This window comes from Silene latifolia, chromosome 8, assembly GCF_048544455.1.
Source record: "Silene latifolia isolate original U9 population chromosome 8, ASM4854445v1, whole genome shotgun sequence".
NCBI lineage: Eukaryota > Viridiplantae > Streptophyta > Magnoliopsida > Caryophyllales > Caryophyllaceae > Silene > Silene latifolia.
Window position 1 is genome coordinate 20,370,521 of NC_133533.1, and position 12,274 is coordinate 20,382,794.

Sequence of the window (12,274 nt, forward strand, 5' to 3'; positions counted from 1 at the left end):
AATGCAGAGTACTACTCTAGTTGTTTACAAACCAAGAGCGTAACTGAATAATAGGACTAACGGATAGGCATATTTTTAAAACCCACTGCAAGTGTTTAGCAACAACCTCAGGGCCCTTCTTTTTATCCTGGAAAATTCGATTGTTTCTTTCCTCCCAAATTGAGAAAACCAAGCCAGCAAGACAACTAACAACCAAGACTCGTTTCCAAGTAGGTAAACCCAGGTTAAGCAAAAGTTACAACCAGTTCTTCAAGTCAATATCTGAGTAAGTACCAGACAAGCCAAGCCATTGCAGCATTAATCTTCGAACCTGCCCAGAGTAAGAACATCTGAAAAAAAGGTGACGATGAGATTCCATGGCTCCCTCACACAAGCAACAACGGTTCACCATAGGATAGTCGCGGGTGCAAAAACTATCAATAGTAGAGAGCACCTTAAGAGTAGCCTGAATAATACAAACTGTGTGCTTAGGTAGAATTGTTGGATGAGACAGAAGTTTAGTCCACCCTAGCTTACCTCGTTTCCTCCTAAAAATGCCATAAGCCTTCCCCACAATAAACTGTCCTTTCACCACACAAGAGAGCAAGGCTGCCTCAGCACCACTCTGCCCACCTGATAGTTCCAGCAGACAGTCTCTCATTTTGAGGATAGATCTCCAACTCTCACCATGATGTGGCTTACTCTGAGCTGTCCAGATAGAGGAGTGAACCATATTGTAGGACTTAGTCCATTGGTCCCAGATCCCTTCTCTGTTTTGTGTTAGAAGCCAAACCCATTTGCAGAGTAATGCTTTATTCCAACTCAACAACTCTTTAATGTTTAACCCCCCCTTCTTGCCAGGGTAAACACATTGAAGACCAACTCTGAAATATCATCTTGCGTTTGCCCAGAGGAATGCCCAAAAAATAATCCTTACAAAGCTTATTTACCATTTTAATGACAACCTTTGGTAAGATTAAAGCAGAGCATCAAAAATTCTCAAGCCCAAATAAAACTGAGTTAATGAGTTGAAGCTTACCAGCATAGGAAAGAAGGTTACCAGTCCAATGGTGAATGGCAGCCTGAATCTTATCCATCATGCCTCTAAACATATCAGGGGCAAGTCTACCTGGGTTCAAAGTGACCCCAAGTACCTAAATGGAAATTTATCCTCAGAATACCCATTGGCAGCCTCAATTTGTTGCTTAATATCATCAGTTACCCCTCCATAATAGATGCTAGTCTTGGAAGAATTAGCATGAAGACCAGAAATGCTTGCAATATGACATAAACTCTCTGCAACAGCAACCACAGAAGGGACATCCCCTCTCATGAATACCATGAGATCATCAGCAAAGATCAGATGGTTTAACCTGAACTGAGCACACTTAGGATAAGAGGAAACATTGGGAAGGAGATGAAGACTTCTAAGCTGTCTAGAGAGGATTTCCATGCTTAACACAAAAATATAGGGAGAAATAGGATCACCCTGCCTGACCCCAGACTTACCAGGAAAGAATCCAATTATTATTATTATTATTATTATTATTATTGACTTATTGTTGTTGTTGTTGTTGTTGTTGTTGTTGTTGTTATTGTTATTATTGTTATTATTATTATTATTATTATTATTATTATTATTATTATTATTATTATTATTATTATTATTATTACTATTATTATCATTATTATCATTATGATTATGATTATCATTATCATTATTATGATTACCATTATCATTATTATCATTATCATTATGATCATCATTATTATGATTATGATTATGATTATCATTATCATTATCATTATTATCATTATCATTAATATCATCATCATCATCATCATCATCATCATCATCATCATCATCATCATCATCATCATCATCATCATCATCATCATCATCATCATCATCATTATTATTATTATTATTATTATTATTATTATTATTATTATTATTATTACCATTATCATTATCATCATTATTATGATTATCATTATTATTATCATCATTATTATGATTATGATTATGATTATCATTATCATTATCATTATCATTATCATTATTATCATTATCATCATTATTATCATCATCATTATTATTATTATCATTATTATTATTATTGTTGTTGTTGTTGTTGTTGTTATTATTATTGTTATTATTATTATTATTGTTGTTGTTGTTATTATTATTATAATTATTATTATTATTGTTATTATTATTATTATTATTATTATTACAACTACTGCAACTATTATTACTTATTACTAATATTACTACCACTATTATTATTAATATAACAAAAAAGCGTAAAATATGAACTCCCGTCTCAAAACACATTTTCTCATTAAAAGTATAAATTGGTAAATAGTAATAATAATTATCATTAAATATATGTTAATAAATTAAATTCATAAAAGTCGTTTAATAAATGTAACTCCCTCACATTTTACCGTTGACAATCCTTTAACTAAGTCTTCAAATATACGGGGTATTACACTTGATGCTAAAATTTCCGATTCCCTATTTTATGTTGAGAGTTAAGGTATTAAACGTAGTGCATCGAATGAACAATCAGCTTACTTGTGGCATTAAAGGCTAGGTCATATATCCAAAAAACGATTAACGAGGTTGGTAAAAGATGAAATTCTACCTCAATTGAATTTTAGTGACTTGGATGGGTGTGTAGACTTTATTAAAGGTAAGCAGACTAAACATACAGTAAAGAAACCAGCTACAAAAAGCTCTCAGCTTTTAGAGATTATACACACTGATATATGTGGACTATTTGACATTCCATCATGGAGTGGTGAAAATTAGTACTTTATCACTTTATAGATGATTTCTCACGGTATGGTTTCACTTATTTGTTGCATGAAAAAGCTCATTTTGTGAATGTCCTTGAGATATTCATAAAAGAGGTGGAAAGGCAGCTAGAAAAGGAAGTGAAAATCGTGAGGTCTGATAGAGGTGGTGAGTTTTATGGAAGGTTTACTGAAAATGGTCAATGTCCTGGTCCATTTGCAAAGTTACTTGAAAGTAAGGGTATTTGTGCATAATATACAATGCCAGGTACACCTCAGCAGAACGGTGTTGATGAAAGGCGGGACTGTGCTTTAATGGAAATGGTTAGGAGCATGTAAAGTAATTGTTCTTTACCTCTTTCACTATGGATTTATGCATTAAAGACATCAATTTATGTTTTAAGCCGGGTTCCTAGTAAAGCAGTTTCTAAGACACCTTATGAACTATGGACGGGAAGGAAATCGAGTTTAAGACATCTTTGAGTTTGGGGTTTCCCAGCTGATGTAAGGTTGTATAACCCAAATGAAAAGAAGCTAGATCCTAGGACAGTCAGTGGTTATTTCATTGGCTATCCTGAAAAGTCAAAGGGGTATAGAATTTACTGTCCTAATCATAGTACGAGAATAGTTGAAACTGGAAACGCTAGATTCATTGAGTATGGTCAAACTAGTGGGAGCATTGAACCACGAAAAGTGGACATTAAAGAAATTCAGGTTGAAGTTCCTTCTCCTGAAGTTGTACATGAAATTGTTGTACCATTTATGCCGTCACAGTCAAATGACATAACGGAACAACAACGAAATGAGATGAAAACCCCACAAAATGACAATAACAATGATGATCAAGTCACAATTCAAGAGGGGAATAATATGTCACGTGAACAGTCAAGGCAATCAGTAAGGTGAAGGAGATTAACCAACGTTCCACAGGAACAATTAAGGCAATATATAAGAAAAAGAAGATTAGCCATCTTAGATGACTACGAGACATATAACATTGAGGTTGAATGTGAATTGAGCATTAGTGAGGATACGGTCTCATTCCATAAAGCCATGGAAAGTCACAATTCTGAAAAATGATTAATTGCCATGAAAGCAAAGATGAAATCTATGGATGATAACAAAGTATGGGACTTAGTAGTGTTGTCCGAGGTTTCTAAAGCCGTTGAGTCAAAATGGGTCTATAAAACCAAAAGGGACTCTAAAGGCAACATTGAAAAGTATAAGGCTCGACTTGTTGCCAAAGGTTTCACTCAGAAGGATGACATTGATTACCAAGAAACTTTTTCTCCGGTGTCAAAGAAAGATTCTTTAAGAATTGTCTTGGCTTTGGTAGCTCATTATGATCTGGAGCTTCACCAAATGGATGTAAAGACCGTCTTTTTAAACGGTGAGCTTGAGGAAGAAGTATATATGGACTAACCTGAGGGATATGCATCCCTGGGTAATGAAGACAAGGTGTGTAGGTTGAGAAAACCGATATATGGGCTAAAACAAGCTTCCAAACAATGGTATTTAAAGTGTAATGATACCATCACGTCATATGGGGTTGTAGAGATTACCGTCGATCGGTGTATCTACATTAAGATGAGTGGGAACAAATTTGTTATTTTAGTCTTATATGTTGACGATATTTTACTTGCTGGGAATGATCTAGGCATGTTGCAAGATGTAAAGAAATATATATCTAAGAACTTTGAAATGAAAGATATGGGCGAGGCATCTTAAGTGATCGGAATTGAAATTTTCCGTGATAGATCACAAGGATTGTTAGGGTTGTCTCAGAAAGGTTACATTGACAAAGTTTTAGAGAGATATAGAATGAATGAGTACTCTGCAGGGATAGGTCCTATACAAAAGGGGACAAATTTAGTAAAATGCAATGTCCTCGTAATGAACTGGAACGAAAAGAAATGGAGAGAATCCCATATGCATCTGTGGTTGGGAGTTTGAAATATGTTCAGACATGTACTCGACCAGATATCAGCTTTGTTGTTGGAATGTTGGGTCAGTATAAAAGTAATCTCGGGATAGACCACTGGAGAGCTGCAAAGAAGGTCCTTAGGTACTTGCAAAGCACTAAGGAGCTCATGCTTACTTATAGGAGATCCGACCATCTTGAGGTGATTGGGTATTCAGATTCAGATTATGCCGGATATGTTGGTAGTAGAAAATCGACATTTGGCTACTTGTTCCTTTTAGCTGAAGGGGCAGTATCATGGAATAGTGGAAAGTAGTCTGTCGTTACAACTTCTACTATGGAAGCTAAATTTGTGGTATGTTTTGAGGCCACTATTTATTCATTGTAGTTGCGAATCTTTCTCTCGGGACTTGGGATCGTCGATAGTAATGCCAAGCCGCTGAGAATTTATTGTGATAATTTTGCTGCCGTCTTCTTCTCTAAGAATGATAAATACTCTAAGGGTGTTAAGCACATGGAATTAAAGTTCTTATTGGTCAAGAATGAGGTACAGAAGCAAAGAATGTCATTTGAGCACGGATAAGATGGTAGCAGATCCATTAACTAAGGGATTACCACCCAAGGCGTTCATTGGCCATGTAGAACGCATGAGTGTTGTATCAAAGGCCTTGTTATTATAAAGTTAATATGCTTGTAATAAATGTGACATCTAGAATTCACTTATGCTATGTTTAGGAACCTTGAATTGGAATTGAATTCCGTAATTGAGATATTTCAAGTGTTTGGGAACGCCAAGAATTTGGAATTGGAATTGACTCAATTCCTTATCAATTCCATGCTAATTATAATTTGAGGTTCTCAAATGCCTACCATATGGTAGTCATTTCAATTCCATCACTTCTTACGTTTTATTTTGTGATGAAAATTTCATCAAAATATTTTTATTTATGATATTTTTTCCGATCGCAAATATTTTTCGAGACAATATTTAATTTTTTCAAATATAAAACATCCAATGACCTCGAGCCATATCCGTCTCGCCCAAGTTTAATTCCAATTCCAATTCCAATTCCATGGGTTTCCCAAACGCAATTTTGGAATTGGAATTGGAATTGGAATTGAATTCAAACATTTGAATTTCTACAATTGAAATCATGAAAACGAAATCAATTCCGTGTTTCCAAACGCTACCTTATAGTATTGTTGCTGTTATAACAGACATGTTAGTCATTATAGTAGATGTATACATTATAGTTATTAGATTACATGTGACTAATTGTGAGAATTAATGTTCTTCTCAAATTAAAGGTGACTTAGATTTGGAATTGATATGTGATACATGGAAGGAATCATGTCGATTAATAAATGACATGTGACCGCCATGATCCAATTAGTTCTAATTCAATTAAGTATATAAAAGTTAGTGAGCTTAACATAATAGTGCACATTATAGTTATTGAACCATCAAGTCAACACAAAGGCTAAGTGGGAGAATATTAGGATATTTAATAATATTCGGGTGACCAAAATAAAAGATGACACCGTGATGGATCGATTTTGATTAATGTAATTAAAATTAGGGAATTATTATTCCTTATTACCTTACTCTAATATATGTCATCTTTCAGGAAGAGGTACGATCGGGTTTGATTAGGCGGAAAGATACGTAACCCATTACATATATTTTGGTAGTTAAAAGAATTTGATTAATCATCATGACAAAAACACAAAACAAACGTACTGTAAAAAGTGAAAGCTGAAGACAGTTTCTTTCTCCATCATCAAAGAACATCAAAGGAAAGGGCTATGGAGGAGAATAAATCATCTTATACTTCATACTATTGTATTGAGTGCGTCTATGAGACATGGACCAAGGTTAGTCCTTTATTCCGTCTATTGATCATATTAAGGTTGAATTAATTCAAGTCTATACTGATTCTTGAGACTGATTTTATTATCGAAATCATAAAGTTAATCTTACAGGTTTCTCATTCTAAAAGTAAATACATAAAAACAAATATTACATAAATTTTAGGTTTTATTGTTAGTATAAATTTTACTGACAAAATCATCATTTATGTATTCCACATTTATAATTCTCATCATGTTCTTTCATTACCCTTCTATAATGGTGGGTATCATTATAACTTATACCAACCATGTTCTCTTCAAAATAATGTTAATCATTCAATCTACATTGAATTATAGTTCGCAAAAAAAATATAAAAAAATTTATTTTGAAAAACTTCTTTTAGATTGAATTAATTACGTAGCTAACTGTTTTTAATAAAAGAACAATAAGAGATAAACAAATTGTCGGGACAGAGGAAATACAATAAAATAAAAAGAGGAAAAACAAAATCAAAGTTAACAACAACAACAATAACAATAATAATAACAATAATCGTAGGAAAATACTAACAAACGTAACAATACTCGTGGCAAAATACCAATAATCCGTGACAGATTTAGTAAATTGTGGCTATATATACATAACATAAATATCTTTGATGATATGCGCACTGATTATTAAAAAGGTTTTCTTACGAGGTCTTTTGTCACCAGAGCCCGTTGTGATCGTCAATCCGGACTTTCATAGCACCACCAATGTGACAACATAACCAGTTCCGTGAATTTCACGGATAATAAAGCTAGTTTAATATAAAAGGGTGACATATATCCGTCTGAAACTTCAGACAAAAAGTGGTCGTCTGAAACAAGAATTAGTGATACAAATATCGTCTCATCACTATATATTAGTGTTTAAGTTTAATTTAACATAAGTATAAGTAAAACCAACATATCCCAAATAAAAATGAGAGTTTATAAAATCCGTTAGTTATAGAGTGAACATGTAGAATATGAGTAAAAATAAATAGAGCATGAGTAGCAATGTAGTATTGTAGAAGTTGGGAGTAGCAGAGATTGTATAATTCGTTAGTTATTGACCCCTTTCAAATATCATATCATGCATGATACATTCATACTCCCTAACGCTAGTACATTACATTTTACACTATTTATATTATAGAATTGATTAAAATCACAAGAAACACATTCCACAGCATGTCTGGCGATGAAGCAAATTATTATTTCCCATATCAGTCTTTTGTCTCCGCATACTATGTCGACGACTATCCAAGTAACGACGCTCTTTCAGATTTTGAACCTAAAACACCGTCATCGCAGGAGAACTTAGAAAAATCAGCATCAGAAGACAGATGATGTGGAGAAAAAGAAGAAGATGAGGATGAGAAGGCAGAGAAGAAGGAGGTGATGCAAGTGGTGATGGTAAGGGCGGATTTAGCTATTGGGCTGTATAGGCTACAGCCAACCTAATTTCAGAAATAAAACCAAATAGATTACAATGTAGTCAATGATGCAAAGTAGTCTAGCTGGTATAAACAAAATAATTGAAGGTTTTTTGGTCTAACGACGCAGGTTCGACCTTTGTTAGAGCATATTTTTGTTTCTTTTTAAAACATTTATGTATTTAACACTTTTTATCTTTTTGTTTTTTTTCCACAAACTATATATGTGAACACATTTTCAGTTTTTAACAGCTATATGTATTTAATATATTAGTTGTTCATCCTCGCACATGTTGGCAATTGTAAATTGTTAGTTGCTCCTTAATTAAATCAATAGTTATGTTTCTTTAAAAAAAAAGGGAAATCAATAATTATGAGAGACGATTTTATACTATGAGTCAATCCCATTGTATTAAAAGATCACTTATTTATTATCATTAAGTGAATATTTTTCTTAAAAACATGGACCGTTTCATAGTATGAGACAGTCTTACTCAATAATTTATGTAATTAAATTGTTCGTCACATTACGAACTGTAAATGCGTAGTAAAATGATTAAGAGAAATATGAATTGCATTGTAAAAAAATTTATACAAGTATATATTTTGTAATATTAACTCATATTTTTATTAGATATCCCGTAACTTCAATATTATATCATTTTTAAAGAAAAAAATTTTATACGCACAACCTTACGACTTCCCATAACTAATGACCACCGACTTCGGCCTAGCCCAACATACTTTTAATTCCTGGATCCGCGCCTGGGTGATGGTGGTAATTCTACTGGAGGTGTTAGGCTGGTGCTGGTGGTGAAGATGATGAAAATAATGAAGAAAAAAGGTGGTGATGATAATAGTGTTAGTGGTGGGACGGCTGCGGGTAGTGAAAAAGGAGAAGAAGATGATTATGCTGCTATCGCCACCCACGATGATGATGATGATGATGATGATGATGATGATGATGATGATGATGATGATGATGATAATGATGATGATGATGATGATGATGATGATGATGATACTGTTGCTCAGAAGATAAGGAAAATTAACGGAGGAGGATCTTAGAGTTTTATTATTAATTAAGGTTACATTATATGTCTTATCAATTATTATTATTTTTTTTTTTTTATGGAAGGATGCACGTAGCTTTCATTACATGAAATTGGTGGGGAGCCGAGAGACAATCTGGGCTCCCACACCCTTAGCAACAGCAAAGCTAAGTCTAATAAAAATGTAAGCGGCCACCCGAGCCCCGCATCCTGAGATACCGAGAATTCCTGGATCCGCTTGAGCAAGGCAACAGCATCCGAATCCAGCTCCCCAAGTGAAGAGAAACAGAAAGGAAGGAAACCATAACCCGCTGTCGCGCACAAATCCCCATACTTAGCACACTTTCGCTGAGCAGTATCAGCGACAACCCGGCCAGGCACAAAATCCGTCATCCCAGTCTGAGTCAAAGGAGAAGAACTTGTCAAGTCAACGCACACATCACGCCCCTTGTCCCAAGAATAAAGCAACAAATCCGCAGGACGAAGAAAGCCACCATGTCCATCAACCAAACCGATATCAACCTCCTTTCCCGCAGTAATACCAGATCTATAACAGATGTCGAAAAGAGTGTCCCGGACAAGGTTATGCCGATGTTTAACGCCCACAGTACCATTACAAGAAACAGCGTGGTCCCCAAAAACATCCTCAGCAAAACCCGAGAACAAGCAGGACAGGGCCTAAATACAGTGAATAACGGAACACCCAGACGATACCCAAGCACACTACGGTAAGTCCTCCCGTTCATAGTCTGACCCAACCCCGAGATAGGAACCGCACGTAACCAATCAGAGGAGTGAGAACCCTGCTGAGACTGCCATAAAGCAAGCTGTCGTGGTGACAAGGTGAAAACAGACTCTGAGGCAGCAGCAACCGTCGCGAAATAAATGTCTGCCAATTTCTTCATAAGTTTGGGGGCAGCAATTTCACTAGAGTTACCTAATATACCAGAGCCTGTAGTCGCTGTAAACACATGTGCGGCATCATCAAAAGCAGGGCCAGCAGCTACAATACCAGAAGGGCCGAGGAGCTTAGCCTGCAAACCAGCAGGCTGCAAACGGGACACAATAAAAGCATAAAATAAAACATCTCCCGCCGCATAGATGCCAAGACCACCAAGATAAAAAGGGAATGTAGCAAGGCGCCACTGCCAATCCCCAAAACCCGGCCCAGACACGGTGACAATACGTTCCAAACTGGAACGACGAGCGGCATCAAAAGGAAGATGGACTGACCCAAAAACACTAGGGGAGCAAGTACGAAGTGAGAAATAGAGTTTAGAAATACCAGTACAAGCTCGAAGTAGAAGCAACTCACATTGCGGGTCCTCAATCCTCGCAACCAAGTCCATTAGCTCAACGGTCTTAGTTACTCTCTTCGCCACAATCTCACTGCCAAAACTAGGACTAGTACTGACAGGTCCACCCAAAACTGTAACACCACGCAAAGGCCGAGAAATAGAAGAGGGAAAAACCCCAGGAAGCCGACTCTGAGGATCCTCAACAGGCCAAAAGACCTCCGTCTTGGAGACATTAAGATGTAGTCCAAAACGAGGGCCATCCACCATAATCAAATCCAAGACCTTCCCCACCTCCAAAGTATCACCCACAATGGTGCCATCGTCTAAGTACCACGCCTGCATAGTGAGGTCAAAAGTGTCCCGGATCTTGCATACTAAGGGATGCAAAACCAAAGCGAAAAGCAAAGGGCCCAACGGATCACCTTGCTGAACACCCTGACAAGACCACAAGCAGTGCTCCCCATAAAAAAGACGGGCCGGGATGGAATAACAAAACTCCACCCAACGGGAAAGAACCGGGCAACGACGGCGGACCTCCTGAAGCATGGTCGCACGATCAACAAGGTTGAACGCATTCTGGAAATCAACCAGCAACATAGAAAGCCCCACCTCAGCACCCCGAGCCTCGATGAGCCGGTTCAAGGCATGCAAGATAGCCTCTCTTCCACCGGACACACCCACCCCAAATTGAAGTCCATCAAAATAGGAAGATAAAGAAGGACCAACCATAAAAGCACCAACCTTAGAGACAAGCTGACACGTCTGTCGCGTACCTGTCAAAAATAAACCAACTGGTTCCAACTAACTAATATAGCTAGGGAAGTCGGGTCGAATCCACAGAGAGGTAGGAATTTGTTTGCTAAACTAGGCTCGTCTAAGTAACCGATTTTGGGGGTTTTTAGTTGTGAATTCTAAACTAACAGAGTAAGAGAAAGAGAAATAAAGGAAGAGGGTTTAACAGATAAAAGAGAACAGCTAAGACAAGCGGTTCACCACAATCGTCCGGTTGAGTAATCTAGGTCCTGTGTCAATGCAAAGGTCTAAGGGGCGGTGAACGTCACCTTTGGTCCTTAATTCACCCTAAAGCGTAAACAGTTTAACTTTCGCCCGCGCAATACCCTATTGTTCGCTACTAGTCTCCCTCTTCCAACCTTTCGGTCCAGGTCAAGGTCCACTAAGAATAAGGGTCTAATTGCGTCGACTCAATTAGGCAATTACAGTTATATGTAGCATTTTAACAACAAAGACGGTACCGGTATTAACCTAGTAATTCGATTACTCTCCCTTCAAATCATGGGTCCCCTATAGTCTTAGCATGGGGAATTAGCTACTCATAATTGACGGATTAACAATAACGATAACTAAACAATTGAAACTAAACATAATGAAATATCTAATTGATTAAACAATTATGAATTAAAGAGAGAAAAGGGATTAAAAGAATAAAAACGGAAAGAAGTAAATTAATTGATGATACCGAATTTGATTGGCAAAGTAAAGAAATAAATTCCAAGAACAGACCAGAGTAACAGCAGCAATCTACGTAGTAAAGAAGATAGGAGTAACGTAGTGTTCTCCTCAGTCTTATACTGTAAAAATGTTTAAAACCTAATCTATGGGCTGATTAACAAAGTCCATAAAAGATTAGGCGGAAAAAGACTAAAAGCACACGAAAACCTCTCGATCGAGCACTGCTCGCTGGTCCTCCTCGATCGACTCCTTCAGCTGGTCGATCGACCAGCCTTGAGTATGTAAAGCATTCGATCGAGTAGCAAAGTACTCGATCGAGCTATATAGGCGCACCAGGACTTGAATAACTTCCTTGACTCAGCTCATACGTCCTCCAAATGTAAGATTCCTAAACTCCGGCTCCTCAATTCCCGTAAATGCATACAGTTAGGACAATTAAGG

The 12,274-nt window shown here is 36.6% G+C and overlaps 1 protein-coding gene across 1 annotated transcript; it reads left to right on the plus strand.

Moving 5' to 3' along the window:
• The first annotated feature begins 4,694 nt into the window (after positions 1-4,694).
• LOC141594830 (secreted RxLR effector protein 161-like) lies at positions 4,695-5,018 on the plus strand. Its single transcript, XM_074414821.1, has one exon. The coding sequence runs from the start codon at positions 4,695-4,697 to the stop codon at positions 5,016-5,018; it is 324 nt and encodes a 107-aa protein (XP_074270922.1).
• Positions 5,019-12,274: the final 7,256 nt, after the last annotated feature.

What these genes read in the sequence shown, in the direction of transcription:
- LOC141594830 (XM_074414821.1), top strand. Translation starts at nt 4,695, where the DNA reads ATGGAGAGAATCCCATATGCATCTGTGGTTGGGAGTTTGAAATATGTT.